Source organism: Orcinus orca, chromosome 2 (genome assembly GCF_937001465.1).
Source record: "Orcinus orca chromosome 2, mOrcOrc1.1, whole genome shotgun sequence".
Lineage (NCBI taxonomy): Eukaryota > Metazoa > Chordata > Mammalia > Artiodactyla > Delphinidae > Orcinus > Orcinus orca.
The window spans coordinates 200,998,084-201,015,531 of record NC_064560.1 but is presented as its reverse complement, the minus strand read 5'-3'; the positions used below and the strand labels follow the sequence as shown (position 1 = coordinate 201,015,531).

General features: G+C 63.8%; 2 protein-coding genes across 2 annotated transcripts in view; one reads left to right on the top strand and one right to left on the bottom strand.

Moving 5' to 3' along the window:
• Positions 1-823: 823 nt before the first annotated feature.
• Positions 824-9,258, bottom strand: CLBA1 (clathrin binding box of aftiphilin containing 1). The gene is made up of 7 exons (XM_033422055.2): positions 9,196-9,258; positions 8,439-8,498; positions 6,842-7,171; positions 5,755-6,534; positions 4,465-4,610; positions 2,880-3,009; positions 824-1,868 (listed from the first exon to the last, which is right to left on the bottom strand). The coding sequence occupies exons 1-7, from the start codon at positions 9,256-9,258 to the stop codon at positions 1,470-1,472; spliced, it is 1,908 nt and encodes a 635-aa protein (XP_033277946.2). The 3' UTR covers positions 824-1,469.
• Positions 9,259-13,251: 3,993 nt separating this feature from the next.
• AHNAK2 (AHNAK nucleoprotein 2) overlaps positions 13,252-17,448 on the top strand; it is a 29,812-nt gene continuing 25,615 nt past the window's right edge. Inside the window, exon 1 of the mRNA XM_049705869.1 lies at positions 13,252-13,382. Coding sequence (XP_049561826.1) covers positions 13,328-13,382 — 55 coding nt within the window. The 5' untranslated portion in view covers positions 13,252-13,327. The remainder of the gene's footprint in view (positions 13,383-17,448) is intronic.

The following is a 17,448-nucleotide window of genomic DNA, read 5'->3' as shown; positions in this document are numbered from 1 at the left end:
CCTGCATCGGCAGGCGGACTCTCAACCACTGCGCCACCAGGGAAGCCCCAGGCTGTTGTTGTTATTTAATAAAATTTTACGAAAGGCAGTGCCGACTGCTGGGCTCTGCGGTCATAAGAGGTTCCCTCAGCTGATACAGGATGGCTCGCCTGCCCGCAGGCAGACATCACCACTGGATACGCACCCAGGCACCGGGCAGGCGAGCACACTCGCTTTGCGGGAACAGCACCTACCCCTGCGCGTGCCCTGCCACGTGGACACCCAGGCCAGGGGCCAGTGTGGCAGCAACGCACGCAGGGCCTACCGGGTCCCTGAACGGCTGCTCCCAGTGACAGTTCCAGCCACATATGAAGCCACCCTGGGGTCCCAGGAAGCATGGGTCAGGCAGCCAGGCCTGGGGGTCCCTCACAGGTGCCCCCAGCGGCTGGCAACACCTTCCCAGGGGAGGGTCCCTGGAGCCAGGCTGGGGTGGGGCTCCTGGGGACCCGGGTGCCCCCTTCCTGGTGACTGGCTCTGCCGAGGGACACACCCCCCATCAAAGCGTCAGCCCTGATACAGGACACCCCTCCACGAAATAGCTCTGGTTTCCAGTACCAAACCAAACCGGTAAGAAACCGTAAAATCCCTCATCAAGACACAAAGTCCTCCCGCTTTAGCAAACGTCACTGTTAAACAATGCCATTTTTAGGTTACGAGGACTGAAAATCTTCTTTTTCCTTGGAATTGTGATGTATTGCCCATTTCCGTGTATGGGGGTCTTGAGGAAGAGGCTGTACGTGATCAGGCTGCCCTGTCTGCCGCCCGGCGTCCCTGGGAACTGGCAAGAAAGGAGGGACAGGTCGGGGAGAGCACGCGCGCCCCCAGAGACGCCCCCGGCCGCCCGCGCCTGCCCGGGGCCCTCGCCCGTCTCTGGCAGCGTCTCCTTACCCTCATCTTGCGCCCCTCCCCACGCGCTGCCACCGCAGAGTTGCGCGGGGACAGAAGCCACAGCTTCTCCCGGAGCAAACGGGACTGCACCGTGAGGAGGGCACGCTGGGCCCCGGGCCCCTGTCGCCCTCCTCGTCCTCCTCCCACCCGGCCGGTGGCCCCAGGGACATTCCCAACGAACCGCTGCTGCCGCGGCCGCGGTCCCCGCAGGGGCTGCCGGGGTGGGGGTGGGGGGCTTGCTGGGGACGTTTCTGTCTTGCTGCTCTAAGACGGTCCCAGCCACGTGCCTCTAGAAAGTTCCGCCTCCTGCCCCGCGGTTTCACAGGGCAGAGGGGTGGCCCCTGTGCCCGTCTCCCGCCAGCCGGGCGGCGCCAACTCACACCGGAGCCGGCTCCCGCCGAGAGCCCCGTCTCCGCGCGCCGCTCCCTCCACGCCCTCCTGCCGCCCCAGCTCCGGATCAGGCCCTTGGCCTCGGCGCCCCCTGCGTGGCACCCCGCACTCCACCCTGTGCCGCCCCGCCTTCTCCCTGGGGGAGGGGGCGCTCAGAACCAGCTCCACATCCGGGGCAGCACGGGGTCCTGGGGCGCGGGGGTGGGGACGCGCCTCTCCAGGCTGAGCTCGCGCCCCGCGGGAGCTGGGCTGCTAACGGCGCACCCCTCCCGACACGTGGTCCCAGGGTGGGCGGGAGACCCTGTTCCCGGAAGAGGCTTTTCCTCCAGAGGAGCGGCAGGACGGAGGCCGCCTGCCGCCCCTCTGACTCTTACGAGCCCACGAGAGTTAAAGGATAGAAGCGACTGGAACCCGAGACCCAGGCCCCAGGCGTCCCGGGCTCTCACCTTGGTCCGGATCAGGGCTCTGCAGCAGCGCAGGCGGAAGCCGAGCTCTTCAGGCTCGTGGAGGCCAGGGTCTCCCAGAGTGCGTCCCGGGCCCTCCGAAGGGCGCTGAGGAAGTAAACCAGTGTCAGCAGAAGGACGGCAGATTAAACGGTCGTTCTTTTTCACCTGGGCCCTCCGGCACGTCTCCCTGTAAAATGGCAACGTGGCCCCGACTCGGGCTCCGCTGGGGGCTGCCAGCTGCCCACCCCGGCTCACGCGGCCCTCAGGCCAAGGACCGCGGTGCCCTTCTCAACCGAGGTCCTCGCCGCCTCTCCTCCCCCCCTCCCCCCACTGTTTTCCTCCCACAGAGACTCACCAGCCGGGTCACTGTCCAGCCCCGCAGGCCCCCTCCTGGCCAGTGTGGCCACGGCCACCATTCCTGTGCCCCGTGTTCACCGGGGCCTGCCTGCCAGCCCCTTCTGTGTTTTCCACTTTTGAAAATTTCCATAATACTTAAAAAATGGAAAAAGATCTTCGCCAACTTGGTGCCTGAAAGACGACCATCCTTACAATTTGCGTTTCTTTGATGACTCATGAGCCCTACGGCGTGTAAGTGGCTGTGAGTTGGCTCTCGGTGAGACACGTGGCCTCTGGCCGTGGCCTTCCTGAGCGCGTCCCAGCCACCGCTCTGCTCCGGCTTGGCTGGCTCCCACCTCAGGGCCCGCCTGACGGCAGACCCCACACCTCCCCTGCACCCCCCCCCCCGCGGCCTTCACAGTGACCCGGCCCCGCCAGAGCCCCGGCCGCCAAGCCCACCGCCTCCAGTAGCACCTGTGGGGTGGCTGCGCCCTGCGGCCCCCGGCAGAGTGCACCGCTACATCACCGCGCTGCCAGGGCACCTCCTTCACCAGGCGCCGAGGGCAGGGCTGCGCCTGATGGCCCGTCACGGAGCTGTCGGAGCCAGACGAGGGCGCCCTGGCTCACCCTTCCCGCCTTGAGATGGCAGCGTCCCGGCAGCAGGTGCGCGCCGCGCACCCCACCTCCCGCCCCGTCCAGGAGCGGCGCACAGGGTGGCTGGCAGAGATGCTCGCAGTCCTGCCAGCCCCCAGGAGCCCACCTCCACCCAGGTCATTTCACCTTCTGAGCAGCATCTATTCCGAGAACAAGAAGGAAGTTTTCCCGGCAACGGGACTCGCTCCAGAGGCCTTGGGAAGTCATCACGGTCCTGGTGCTCTGAAGAGCTCTCCAGAGTTTTCTGGATTCAGAACTGGAAAAGAGCGGCATTAATTACAAAGTAGCCCAGAAGGGCTTCAGACGGGAGGCAAAGAGGGCGCCTGACCCTTCAGAACTCTGACCACAGAACCCCAGCTTCTCACCACTTTGCTCGTTTACTCAAGCATCTACTGTCCTGCAAGTGCCCAGCACAGCCCTGGCCTGAATGACCAATTTCACCATCTCGTGTCTCCTCCGAGGGCAGAAGCCCTGGGAGGCCAGATATTCCGCAGTCTTGTTTCCTGATGATCTCAGGTGCCTAGAACCACGCCAGGTACCACAGAGATGTCCAGAAACTGAGAGGAGCAGATGCCGAGAGGGATGAACACGAGCGTGTGCCGGGGCCCCGCCCTGCTGCTCAGCCTGGCCTCCAGGAGAGAAGGCACGGGCAGGCGCGCAAATGGCTACAGGGGGACAGACTCGCCAAGTGCCGAGTCGCTTCCAGACCACCCCAGAGTAACCCTGACCCTCTGTGTCACCACAGCGTCCAGCCCGGCCCGGTCCCGACACGCAGGACCACCTGTGCCTGCGGGTGCCCCAGGATCACACGGCCCGCCTTCTGCCCTGGACCACGACCTGGGGAAGCAGCATGCCCAGAGGGCACACCAGCCACCTGGGCTGTCCTGGTCATCCAGGCTCTGGCTCTGGTCCCCAGGCCTCTGCTGGGGTGGGGGGAGAGTGCTCTGGGCAGGCGCTGGCTGGGACCCCAGCTCGGACCCCGGCCAGAGCCTAGGAGAGCCCACCTGCAGAGCTGTCTGACAAAGTCTCCACCTGCCCGCCTGCCCGGCAGCGCGCAGGGACCAGGGAAGCTAGCTCCCACACACCTCCACCTCCTCCCTCTGGGGCCTGGGTCCAGCAGGTCCCAGGCTGCTCAGCCTATATTTTATCCACTCGAGCTAAACTGGTTTTTCGCTCAGTGCTCACTGAAAGGGTGTCTTAGAAAATGGCCGTCCACAACAAGTGCCTCTGTGATCTCCCTTAGGGACCTTTACTGGGAGTGTCAGCCTTGCTGGCAGCCCCAGGAGCACCGGTGGGCTGACCCTGCGGTGGGCCTAGAATGTCTCCAGGGCACTGGGGTGTCTCCAGGGCACTAAGGGGTCACTCGGTCCAGTCCCCCAGGAGCCCCTGTGCCCGCCACCCAAGCCCACTGGCCCCTCCCTCACCCACAGCACTCTCACCAAGACCCGAGGAGCTGGCACTCACTGGCCCACTTTGCTCCGGGTGAGCTGGTGGGGGGCGGGGGAAGGGCTGGACATGGCTCCAAAAGGAGGAGCTGCTGCACCTGTGCCACCCGGTCCTTCGACCCTTGGACCACAGGTGGTGGAACCTCGGGAGGGACGAAGCCCTCTATAGAGGTAAAAACAGAAGACCCCATGCGTCCACCATATCAACCAAAGGCATAAATGCAGAGCTGCCAGAAGACATGTGAGCGCCAATCCAAGTTCATTACCACAGTTTATGCACAGATTCAAGGCCAAGTTTTTCTTCATTGCTTGTTTCTAAGAAATGGTCTAAGGTGGAAACATCTTCAGTTGCCTGTGGGACTGGTACTTCTTGAAAAGCGAACCTAAAAATCTTCTCATAGCTGACAATAGGCTGAAAAACAAGAAAAACATACCAAAATTAGGAGAAATACACACATCATGTCACCTTATTCCAAATATATAATTTCGGTACAAATGAAATTTGTAAATGATTATATACCGTTGCTGCTACTGAAACATGACATGTTCGTTCTTGCAAATCACTGCACTGTGCATTGTGCAATGGAAACCAGTGTGTGTGGAAAAGTGTGATTAGGGCACAATAGTCATAAACTTCATCAGTGACACATGGAAAAAAGATATGCACACAATGAAAATGTGAGCACTGTTTCCCACGTGTTAATTTGTTGAGAAACCCATTCCTGTTACAATAAACATGGCCCTTCCTGGAAAAGAGGTTTGCAGGTTGTGAATTAGTGTGAAGTGCTGGAAGGTGGGTTGTCTGATGTCAGGGTGGTTGTTGGTAGACCGAGGTGGCTGGGAGAGGTGGGCGTGTGCATGGTGCATATTCACATGGGCCTCAGTTCGGCAGGTGTGGTTTTCTGCATTCACCTGGGGTTTCTTGCAAAGTTCACATTATGCTTCAATTGTTCCCCGATACAGTAATCGCACTGGAAGACAGTCCTGTCTTCAAAACAAGCATTAAAGCAGAGCTAACTGTATGTACGAAGAGTGGATCTTGTCAGAGGTCCTGGTTTAGAAAACAAATGGACCATCCTTAGAACCAGCAAATCCTTTCCTCCCTTCTCTTTCACTTTTGGTGTTTGGGGTAAACCATTTGGGAAGAGAAGGCAGAGAAAGAGGAAGATGAGAGGCAGTCACACTAAAGGGAAACCCTGGAGGTCAGGGCAGGAAGGTGGACGGAGCAAGGGGGCGAGTCCTGGGCTCTCCAGGCCACCCCCAGTGCCCGGTCAGTGCGTGCACACTGAAATGTGACTCTTGGTGAGGTTTTCTAAATAAGTAGATTGACAACTCAGATGAAAGAAATGCTCTTTCACCACGTGCCCTAAACGGGCCAGGAAAACACAGCCTGGTTGATGGAGAGTGTGCAGACGCTCCCCTTAGGAAGGGGGAGGGAAAGGAAGGTGGGGGTGGGATGAAGCCCGGAGAGAAGCAGACCCCCTCCCTGGCCAGCCCACCAAAGCACAGGAAACACTTCCTGTGCAACATGGCAAAGACGAATACTTTAGAAATACCTCAGAAGGTGTGATGGCGCTGGTTGCTGTCACCCCAGGTCCACCCTGGTGAGACTGGTGAGAACCAGGCTCCTTTTGGGCAGAAATGGTTCTCGGCGGCTGAGGTTCTGTGGGCCTCTCCGGGAGCTCAAAGGACTGAGAGAATTGTTCAGACCTGGCTGAGGATTCCCGAAAGCCTTCAAACTCTCCCCAGGCACCGCTGTGTTCCCCTAGGTCTGGACCCCTGGCGGAGGCAGACAAGCCCTCTCCGCTGCGCCCAGAGATCCTGGCTTCCCCATCCCCATCGGGCGGGGGAAGGAGGGAGCGGGGACTCGCCCACCCCACAGCGTCACCGCCCTGTGTCCCAGGTGCCGAGCCTGCACCGCTGTATTCAGAAACCCGGCAGAAGGAAACCCCGCCTGCTTGCTCTGCGAGGTCACTCAGAAACGCGCAGAGAGGGGGCACGTGGCCAGGTGCTCCCCCCAGCTCCCGCTGGCCTTGCATGTTGGTGCCGCCAAGCCCGCATAGACGCGATGGGAAGATGCTCAGGAGACATCCACACCGCTGTGCGGGAGCTGCCCGGGGCTGGACAGGGCCCGACGGGGTCGCCTGCTCGCCCGCCGCCCAGCAGCTGCCGGCGGCTCCCTCGGGAGTACGGATGGGCTGGTGTGGGTCCACTGTCGCTGCGGAACGGACACAGACCGCATACACAGCCTGGTCACCCAGGCAAAAGTGACCAGAGCCGCTGCCCGGCTTCTTCCTCCACGCGTCTGGGCGAACGGTCCAGCACAGGGGCGTGTCCTAGAGACCAACCAGGTGCTGGGGGTCAGCACTGCCTGGGAGGGTGGACGAACTGCGGGGTCCTGCCTCGGCCGCCGTGGGCAGGGGTCTGCGAGGCCCAGTCTGGCAGAGCCGGGGAGAGTCCGGGCGCCCGAGGGAGGGCGGCGCCCGGGGGTCCCCGAGAGTTGGGTTGGGGGCTCGGGTAGTCCCCTCGCGGGGCGGGCGGGGGTCCGAGGTGGCCGCTGAGGACCACGATCGGGCCTGGCCTACGGCTCCCGAGGGACGGACTTGGAGCGCGCTGGGGCCCCGGCGTCCGGCCCGCACCCACCTCGGCCAAGTCTCCGCCTCCGCCCGCGGGCGCAGCAGGCTGCGGGGGGTCTCCTCGGCCTGCGCTGGACAGTTGCCCGGCAACGACGCGCGACTGTCCAGCTTCCGTCGTCTGCAGCCCTGGCGTCAGTGCGCCGGCGCCGCGCGGGGCGTGGCAGCGCCAGGCCCCGCCCCCGCGCCGGCGAAGTTCTGTGAGCGTAGGGAGCGGACTATCCGGTTGTGCCCCGGCCTGGGCGGGACCCGTCACCCCCGCGCCCTTCAGCCGCCGCGCGAAAAGCCTCTGCTTAATTAGACGACTCCTCGTGCTGCCACCCAACGTGGAGCGGGCGCCCTACACGCCCCGCGGCCGGGAGTGAGCAGGCGCGTGCTGCCGCCAACGTCCATGCCCCCAGCCCCGGCGGCCAGCTGCAGCCCTCCGACCCGGGCCGCCCTGGATGCCCTCTCGTGCCCCTGCCCCGCCTCAGTGGGGATGTGTGTAGCTGTGCCATCTGTCTTGTCAAACCCTGAATCCCCACAAGCTAGTACTTCCAAGCGTGGGCCTCCTGGCGGGCAGGAGCGGGGGCGCGACCCCCTCCCTCTCGGGTCCCATGTAGAGCCCTGATTCTCGGCCTGGTCACCAGCCAGCCCCAAGGCAAGGCAGGGCCAGTCTGGGCCATGGACCACCAGCCCCTCCTGCTGCCACATGCCCCAGGGCAAGGGCCGCTCGTGGGCTAGCCCTGCCCTCCTGCTAGCTCCTTTCCCAGGCACTCCTGGCCTTTCCCCATCTGCCTAGATCAGCCCTCCGCAGATGCGGCCATCAGGCCCCCGGCTGAAGCCCTGAACCACACGCGGTCCCCCAGTCTGCCTTCGTGCTCAGATTTCTCCACCCTGGGACCTCCTGGGGACCTCCCTGGGCCCTGTCCGCTTTGCATGAATCACCTGCTCTCTCAATGGTCCTTTGCAGCTAAGCTACCGAAAATTTCAATTTTAAAAATTACCAGATGAGATCGTTCTCTGAACCCCGGACCTTAGCCATCTGCCCCATCCCCTGCTTCCCGAGGGGCACAACGGCCAGCAATGCAGTGTTGGAGCAATGCAGTCAGACTGCCCAGTGCTGGGCAGTCACTGGGGTGACCCTGCAGGAAGGTGACCAGACACCGGCTCTCTCCTGCCTCGACGTCACCCAGGGAGATCGGTCCTGTGCTGTCCACCCACTGCTCGGACCCCCTCATTCACTGTCCTTGCCATCCTTACAGTCCAGGGGCTGGAGAGGGGTAGGAGGGCTGTTGTCTTCATGTCCCGGTGAGGAAACTGACGGCCAGGCACGAAGGCCTGAGTAAGAAGTGTTGCTGGGGCTGGAGCCTGCTCTCCAGACCCTCGGCAGCTCCCCACGCGCTGTCTGGACCTCAGTGAAGAGTGAGGATGGCACTGTGACCCTCGGGGGACAGAATGAGGTGACCAACACGACACAGGCCTGCGGGTGGGTTGCTCTGCATTATGTGGTGTGGTAGCTGGATAAAGCCTCCTGCAGGAGCCCCTGCTGATCCCCAGAACCTGTAGGGACTCTACAGACATGATCAAGTTACGCCTCTCACGATGGGAAGAGGATCCCGGGTTACGCCATTGAGTTCGATGTCATCACAAGGGTCCTTACAAGAGGGAGGCGGGAGGGTCAGAGTCTGAGAGAGAAGACGGCGGGACGGAAGCAGAGGTCAGAGTGATGCAGGGCCACCAACCAAGGAGCGCAGGTGGCCTCGGAAGCTGAAGAAGGCCAGGACACGACCCGTCCTGAAACAGATCCCCAGGAGGAATGCAGCCCTGCGACACCGGAACTATAAGGGAATAAATGAGAGTTGGTTTAAGCCACTGCCTGTGTGTGTGTGTGTGTGTGTGTGTGTGTGTGTGTGTGTGTGTGTGTGTGTGTGTGTGTGTGTGTGTGTGTGTGTGTGTGTGTTACACCTGGCTGACCCCTGGCTACGCCTCTAAGGAGGTGCTGCGTTGGGGGAACCAAGACTCAGAGGAGGCAGCAGAGGTGACCCCGACATTGGGTGCCGTGCCCTGGATGCAGGAGTGGGTGGGGGAAGCCCAAGGAGCTGACAGGTGGCCCCTGGCTCCTCAGGCCGGCGTCTGGGGTCTCTGGGCATGACGTGGGGCGGAAGCCAAGGGCCAGGCCTCCAGGTGGCTGGGCAGGGCAGGCAGCTGTGGAAGTTTGACAGGCTTCACGTGCTGGGGGAGACTGGACAGAGGGGGCAGGTCCCTATTAAAGTGGGGGTGCAGGGGACACAAGCCACGACTCCCGAGGTGCTGTGCGGGCTGGGCACAGTGTGGTGAAGAGAGAGCCCATGTGGCCCTCCCAGGCTGCTCGTCTGTCAACACCTCGGTCCAGCCCTGCGCCCCAGCCCTGCTGAACGGTGGTGTGGGCAGCTTCTCCTCTGCCATTGCCCCACCAAGCCTCCCCTGACACAGCCTCAGGAAGAAGGGGCCGGCTGCCACTCCGCCTGGAGCCCCACGGTATCCTAGCAACTCTGCACATCACCTGATGAGCCATGGGGAGGGCCACTCACTCCAGGGAGCACCTAGCTGGTCCGCTCCTCAGCCCTGAGTCCTTAGAGTGAGTCAAGGAGGACGCCCGTCCCCAGGCCTGGAGTGGGCACTCCAGCTTGGGGGAGAGTGAGGCAGTTAGCGGCCGGGGGCAGCAGACCTGGAGCCCTTCCCCCGCCTCTGTGCAGAGGACTGGGTGGGAGGGCAGATGGCAGTGGAGGACGACCCAGGCGCCCCCACCAGCCTGTGTGCCCCTCCAGCTGGGCTGGGCTGGGGCAGGGACAGTGGCAGAGCTATTTTTGCTTATGCTGCCGCGGCTGCCGCAAGGAGGCATCAATCATTGATGCTCTGGGCATCCCTGCCTGCCCGGAGCGGCACGGAGGGCAGCCAGCCAGGTGGGTGGGGCAGGCCTGGGGCTCTGCTGAGGAGGGGGGGCCTAAGGAGCTACGCCAGCCAGCAGCCCTGGCCCCTCGCCCTGTCCCCAGCAGTGCACTGCATTGCCAGCCACAGCACCTGGGTACCCAGTCTGAGACCCGCGACCAGCTGGCCGGGCCAGGGCTGGGGTGTGGCACCAGCCTCCCGGCACAGTGCTCCTAGGGAGGGGGCCGAGCAAGTGCGGGCCAGCAGGAGAGAGCGCGGGCCGCTCAGAGCCCCCACAGGCCGCCCCCCACAGGGGTGCCCCTCAGAAATGGTGCGGGGCCTCGTGTGTGCCAAGGGTGGCTGTGAGTCAGCCCGCGTCTCCATGCTTCTTGAGGGGCAGCTATTGCTGAGCCATGCCCAGCTGCTGTGGCCTCCGCCAGCGGGGCATCTGTCCCCAGAGGGGGACCTCAGGACGGGCTGGAGTGGAGCGTGACGGCAGGAGCTCCTGGCCGCGCAGGGCTCTGCGGCAGGCGCCCGGCCAGGCTTCAGCTGGGCGGTAGGGAGGGCAGGGATCAGGCACAGATGGGCCGCGCAGGTCCTACCCGGGCAGCCTTCTCCCCATCAGGCGCTGTGACCCTGGGGCCAGGCCGGGGTTCCAAGGCCCCCACGGGTGGGAGGAGGGATTGGTAGGAGGAGGCAGGGCCAGGCCTGGCTGGCCTGGGGGCTGACTCCTGGGCAGTCTCCCTCTACACAGCTGCAGTCTGCCATCTGTGGGGTACACTGCCTGAGGGACCACACCCTTCCAGAGATGAAATGGGCCTACAGGGCCCCCGGTGGTACATAGGGGTGTGCACAGCGGGTGAGACCAGCCCTCTGCCTCAGGGGACACAAGAGAGGGGAAGGGGCAACTCCTTGGCCGGGGCGGGGGTGTCCCTGCCTACCCTCATCCTGGATCTGGGGCCCTGAGCTAGTGCTGAGTCAACTCCCTGGCTGCAGAGTGAACTCGGCCCCAGCAGGAAAATGTAAGCCCACCCAGCCCTCACCAAGTCCAAAGGCAGAAGTGGCCCCAGGGAGGGTCCCTGCCTCAGCCTCCCCCAGGTCCCGGCTGGCCTGGATTCCCAGGGAGCACCCAATTGCCCAGGGACTGTCCTCAGAGGGGCCAGCGGTGCCCACCTCCACTCTCCCTCAGTGGCCTCTGTTTAGGTGGGGCAGCCCCCTGGCCTCCCCTCCGCCTCCCCACAGAGCTGACAGGAGCCACCGCAGCCCTGTGTGCACCATGCTGGAAAATCAGGATATATGCCACACAGGGTGAGGCCGCTTCAGCTGAACGGGGCCCGGGAGCCACACGACTTATCCAAGTTCACATGCCTAATTGGGCAGGGGCCCAGAGAGCTTGTGCTGACTGCACAGACTGCCCCTTGTTCCCAGGCCCACAAGGCCAGAGTCACACACACACACAGGACAGGCAGGCTGAGACCCCCGACAGGCCCGAGCAGACGCCAGACACACCCAGGGACACATACAGCTCTCTCCCTGTGCCCACAAGTAACTGATTCCCATCCGGACCGAGTAGGGCAGGGTCTCGGGCCCCAGGGCAATGCTGCCTGGCCTGAGAGAAGACACCAGGGCGGAGGGGTGAGACCCAAGCCCTGATGTCCCCACCTAAAGGACAGGGCTGTGCCCGTCATGCCATGGGCTCGAGAGACGGGAGGCTGCCAGGGCCTCTTCCCGGCAGTGATGTGTGTGTCTGTCTGACCGTTTGCTGGAAGACCGCCTGGCTGCAGGCCAGCTAATGGGAACTGCCAGGCATGAGTCGTCCCGCTGGGCAGGCTCACCTGGGCCCTGCCAGCTGTGCGATCCCTGAGTGAGCCCAGGAATGAGTAGTGTGCTCTGTGTGTGCACCTGTGTGTGTCTGTGTCCTGTTGAGCACATCCCGGCGCGTGGGCCTGAGTGGGTGCACGTGTATGAGTGTGTTCCCAAGCACTTGTGTGTGTGTGCGCGCGCGTGCGTGTGTGTGCCTGTCTCTGAGTGCATGGGGACATATCCAAGTAGACCTGTATCTGTGTATTGGTGTCAGTGTGTGACATCTCATCTACAAGCGTTTGTGTGTCTGTGTCATGTGTGTGTCTACGTGTGTTTCTGTGTCTGTGTCAAGTCTGTGTGTCTGTGTGGTCCTCCTGTTTCAGCCTGGCCCCTTTCTGCCCCAGGAAAAGTTGACTGTGTGTGTTTCATCTGCCCCAGCACTATCGGCACCGTTTCAGGGCAGCCCCCAGGAATGTGCTGGCCCCGGCGCTTCACCCCCACCCCAGCAGGACCCGCACTCCCCAAGGGGCCCTTCCTCAGGTCGCCAGGCTGGGCCTCAGGTAACCCCCTACTTCCTCGGAAACAGAGCTCTCCCAGGCATCCCCACTCCCTGCCCACACCCCCAGACGTGCCCCGTTGCACACGTCTGCACGACACCCAAGCTGGAGCCCAGGGCGGCCCCTAAACCTCCCCAGTGGTCTTCCAAGTCCCCTCTGCCAGCTTCCGGAACATCCAGGACCCTTCTCCCTCATCACAACCCTGCCCCGGCCCAGCCCCCACCCTCCTGCGGGGCTCCTGACCTCCAGCACTGTGCCCCTAGGGACATCCCCCAGCCACCTGGTAGTCAGCCCTGCTGCCCCCTGCCCCCAACCCCCCTGAGCCTAACTTTCCGCGGTGTGAACCAGCTTCGGCTCTCTTACTCCGTCTGTCCTCTGCACACACACTACTGCGTTGCTTCGGTCCAGAACACTGTTCCCTACTCCTGAAGTCCGAGCTTAGACTGTCTGCCCGGAGCCTTCCAGGACCCTTCCCTACCCACCCCCACCGTGGCACCATGCTACCCCGCTGCGCACACCTCCAGACCAGGAGCCCCCAGGGCCGGGCTAGTGGAGTCAGATCACATGCCGTGGCCTCCCTGGGCTCCGCTGCCCCTACGCCCTCGCCCAGGGTGCCCTGCTCCCCAGCTTGTGACTGAAATGTCTTGTCTCCGGACTGGAAGGCAAGACTGCGGCGCGCAGGTCAAGTCCGGGAGTCTTGGCGCGGCGTCCGGGGACCACCCCCGGGCCCCCCCCCGCCCCCCCCGGGCAGGCGTCCAAAGTCAACACTCAGGACTCTGTTGGGGCGCGGGGCGGGGCCGATCTAGTGGCGGGGCGGGCCTGCCGCGGAGCCTGTGCCGGTGATCGGACTGGAGGTGGGACGTTGGCGGGGTCCGGACTGAGAGGCTGGGCCTTAGTGGGCGGGGCCTGGGTCAAGCCGGTTCCCGGAGGGACAGGGGCGTGGCGTGGCCACTAGGGGGCGTGGCCTGGCGGGCAGCAGCCAATGGGCTGAATGAGGCCGGCGGCTCCGCCCGCGCTCGCTCCGCAGTGGCTGGGCTCGGGCTGGGCTGGCCCGGGCGGGGTCCTGGCGGTGGCGGGGTTGGGGGCGCCGGCTCTGCCCGCAGTCCGCGGCCTGCAGCCAGCGGCATCGCAGGGCAGCGGAGGCAGAGCGCTGCGCTCGCCCGCACCCTGGCCGCCCGCGCGGCGGAGCCGGGATCTGCGACTGGACGCGACGGGCCGCCGCCGGCCAGCACCGCCCGGCTGCCAAGATGTGCGACTGCTTCCACATGATGCTGCCCAACTGGCCCGAAGCCCCCGGCAGCGGTGCGCCTCCTCCCCGCCTGCAGCCCGCTCCCCTCGGGGCGGGTGGGCTCCGCGCGGGGCGCGCGCCGGGCGGGCCCTGGGGCGCGCGTTGCGGGTGGGCTGCGGCGCCGGCCAGGGTGGGGGAGCCTCCGGGACCGGCCCGCGGTCTCGAGCGCGTTTCTGCGCCTCGGGGGCTGCTCGGGTCTGTGCCTCCCTCCTCCTGCGTCTCATCTCTTACCTGTCCCTGTCCCTTGGCCTCCCACCCCTCTCCATCCCTGCCGCTCACTTTGTTTCTCTGGGTCGCTGACGCGCCTCTACCACCCTGTCACTCCTCGCCTCTCTCTCTGTAACTCACTGTCTGTCTCTCCCTCTCTGTCAACTGTACCCCTGCTGTAGCCCTCTGGGACGTGTGCTGTCCCTAGAGGCAGCCGCCTGGGGCGGGCCGCACGTGTAAGTGGGGCATGACTGCCGTGGGTCAGCAGGCGGTGGGAACCTGCCGCCAGGACTGCCCTCTGATCTGCTTTGGGGGAGAGCAGTCTGGCTGGACCAGGAGTAGGGGCTGCTGGCTTTGGTCCAGGACTGCTAGGCTGGGCTGGGCTGGGTCCAGCGTGTGGCTGCTGTGTGCTGGCTCACTGGCTAGGTGGTGGCGGAGGTCTGGGGCTTGGTGAGGGGCCTGAGTGGGGTCAGAGCTCAGGCCACAGGGTCCCCCAGTTCTGAGCAAGGGTAGGTGGGGGTTGCCCATGGGGCAGGACCCCTCCCTCTGCACCTCTGGCCGCAGAATGAGAACCAGGTGCTCTGTCTGTCATCTGTCTGTCCCTGCACTGGGCCTGGTTCCAGGGTCTGGGTGTCTCAGCATCGTGGAGGGCAGGGTGGGGTGTGGCAGGGACAGTCTTTCCAGCCCAGGGTCAGTAATGCCGCAGCCTGGCCACACCCAGGACACCTGGCCAGCTGCCAGCAAGGGGGGCTGGGGCCACACTGCATTAGCACAGGTGGAACCCCACTCCCTGGGGAAAGCAGAGATCGATGACGATGGCACTGGTGATGCAGAGGGGGTGGGGCTCCCCTTCAGCTGCAGCAGGAGCCCCCATGGTCCCTCCTGTTGCCCATTAATCTGGTTAGCACTGAAGCCCAGCTGACCTCCTGTTTCGGCCTCCCTTGCCCAGGTGGGAACCCAAGGCACCCCGATTCTCCCTGGACAGCCAACGGGAGAATGATGGGTCCCTATCCCCCTCCTCCTGACTGTGGCGGGCCTGGCCCACATCCCTGGGAATCTGCCGCGTCACAGGGAGAGGAGCGGGGCCCAAAGGACTTGGGGCCGTTGCTCTGCCTTGCATCCCACAATGGCCTTCTCCTCACTTACTGGCCGCCTGGAGACTCCCAAGCTGCAGGGTCTCGGGCCATCTTATCCACCCTCCTGCCTTGCAGAGGCCTGTGCTGGGAGCACCTCCCCAGCTGAGGCCCTCATTCTTACTCTGACATGTGGTTCTCTGGCCTCTGGGGCAGTTCCTCCTTGTGTCCAGCCTGCAAAACCATCCCCTCTTAGGGAACAAGGTCAGTGGCTTTCATGGGCGTTGGCAGGAGACCTGGCCCTGGGGGGTTGTGTCCAACATGCAGATTCCCAGGCTTCCCCATCCTTCTGAGGGGGCCAGGGAACATGCATTCCTAATACAGAGCCATGGGGATTCAGTCCAGGCATTTTCCAGCTGCAGTTCCCTCCTAGCAGGCCAGAGATGGGCAGGCCCTCCCCGTCCCTCCCCGCCCCTCGTGTTTCTGCCCAGCCCACACCTGCCCTCCTGGACCAGTCCCGCCAGGTCCTCTGAAGACCCCTCCCACATCCTGTCGGTGCCCCAGACGGGGGCCCGGGGGAAGGAGCCATGTCTGGTCCAGCCTGCATTCGGAGGCTGCCCCCTGGTGGCTGTGCTGGGAACACACCAGCACAGGATCCGCCTAGCCTCCCTGTGCCTGGCCAGTCTGAGTAGCACCCGCGCACCCCCACCCCATTACTGCCTTCCCAGGCGACCTCCACCTGGAATGGGCCCCCCTTTCCTATCCCAGGGGCAGCTGGTTCCTTCCCGAGGCAGAGCTGGGTCTTAGGCAGCTAGACTACTGATAGGGAGCCCCCAACTCCCAGGCTGGACCTCTGCCCTGCACCTTCAATCCCCTGGCTTGGCCTGAGGCCCCTCCCACACCCACCCTGAGAAGCCCCCACAAGGGTCAGAGAGCCCCAGGAGCAGATGACACCATGAGGCGTATCTGGGTGGTCTCTCCCTGGCAGGGGGCCACGGCAACACTGGGGCCTTTCCCGAAAGCAGTGCAATGTCGGGCATCCCCTGTGGTGGCCTCACCCTTCTGAACAGGGCCGGTGGCCTCCGCACAGGCCTGGACTCTGGGCTATGGGCTGGATCTCGAATCTATGAACAGGAGTGACCATGGCTGCTCACGGCCCAGGCAGGGCAGAGAGGTAGAGCCGTGTAGCCAGGGAGGCCAAGGGGTGGCTCCAGTGAGCAGTCCAAACTGGTGGCTTTGCCTGGGTTGTCCACACTGGCAGAGGGCTGTGTCCCCATTTTGCAGACAGGGACACTGAGTTTCAGAGCAGTGAGGCAGAGCCCCGAACCAAAGTGGAGCCTCTCTGACCTCCACAGGGGTCAGAGCAGCCATGCCACACGCTCTGATGCTGCCCTGCCCCACCAGGCAGGGGGCCCACAAGGCCGGGCACAGAGAAGAGGCCTCAGAGGCCATCCTGGGCAGGAGTACCGACCCTCCTGACACTTTAATGAGGACGATTCTGAAAGCCACTGCTGGTGATAGCATACGGGTTCCTGACAGCACCCCCACTTCTTCTCTTTGTGGAGAAACACTCTGGATAGCCTAGATCCAGCCTCAGGAAGCAGGGTGGGGCCCAGGAGTGGATAGGAGGGTCCAGTGCCCCAAACCACCTGCCTCCCACTGTGCGCCCACTCCACCTGGGGCTGATCATGGCCTTGCCCTTGTGAAGGCCATGGCCTTCTCTCCCTCTGGCCAGTCTTCCATGCTGGGCCCAGCCAGGAGCTGCCTCTTCCAGGAAGCCCCCTGGATTGCTCTCCTTCAGACTCCAACCCTCTATCTTCTCTTGTGACTGCCTTTGCTGAAAGGCTGTGTTTCAGGTTCAGACTGGGGCTGCTTTGCCTGGGGGTGGGGAAGTGGAGGTCCCAGCAAGGAGAACCCCAGGGAGGTGGGGTGGGGCATGGGCCATCTGGGGGCCCCCGCCACCCATTTCAGGGGTGAAAAGCCCAGATTTCCCCAGCTTGGCCCTCTGCCTGGACAGGGGCAGGAGGAGGCAGACCCTACGCCTAGGGCTAATGCGAAGTGGGGTTGCCTGTCCACCCACCCGTCCATCTGTGCATCCCAGGGGCTCTGGGCCTTAGATGTTCACACATTGGGGAGCAGGGATTCACCAGTGTTCATTCATCAAAGGTGAGACAGGTGGGGCTTCTGCCATCAGTGCCACCTCGGTGCACAGGGAAGTCAGGGAGGGCTTCCAGGAGGAAGGGCTGCCTGATGCGGCATCGTGTGCAAGAGGCCTGGAGAGAATGTTGACTGGGGAGCAGCACGTAGCTTAACAGGGTGGGTCTGGGGATGGGGGTGGGGTTAAGGGTGGAGAGGTGTAGGGACCGTGCTGTTAGGCGGGAGGGCTATGTTCCAAGGGCACCGGGGCGCCTCAGAGGGTTTCAGGGCAGGTCCCAGGGGAAGGGATAAGGCCCAGCAGGGCGGAGGAGGGGCATCGAGGAGCTGAGGCTGAGGGTGGGGAGGGTGGACGGGGAGCCTCAGCTGCACACACGCGACAGCTGGCCACGCTCCCCTGAGCCCCTCCCCATTCTAAGGGCAGCTGCCCCTCCTGGCCGGGTCCGGGCACACCGGGCGCCTTCAGGGGCACCTGCAGGCCCTGCCCGCCTGGCCTCTTCCTCAGGTTTCCCTTTGTTTTTCTCTTTTTTGGAGGCACAGGCGGCTGGGCGCTAAAGGTCCACCTAGCTGGGATAAATATTTAATAGTCAGAAGCACTTTCTAAAATGGAAAGATGGAGCTGGGCCCAGGAGGCCTGAGGGGCCAG

What these genes read in the sequence shown, in the direction of transcription:
- CLBA1 (XM_033422055.2), bottom strand. Translation starts at nt 9,258, where the DNA reads ATGGCAGAGGAGAAGCTGCCCACACCACCGTTCAGCAGGGCTGGGGCG. An exon ending in GCGCCATCACACCTTCTGAG is followed by an intron (nt 4,611 to 5,754) that starts GTATTTCTAAAG and finishes CTTGTTTTTCAG; the next exon opens with CCTATTGTCAGCTATGAGAA. An exon ending in GAATCTGTGCATAAACTGTG is followed by an intron (nt 3,010 to 4,464) that starts GTAATGAACTTG and finishes GCTCTTTTCCAG; the next exon opens with TTCTGAATCCAGAAAACTCT.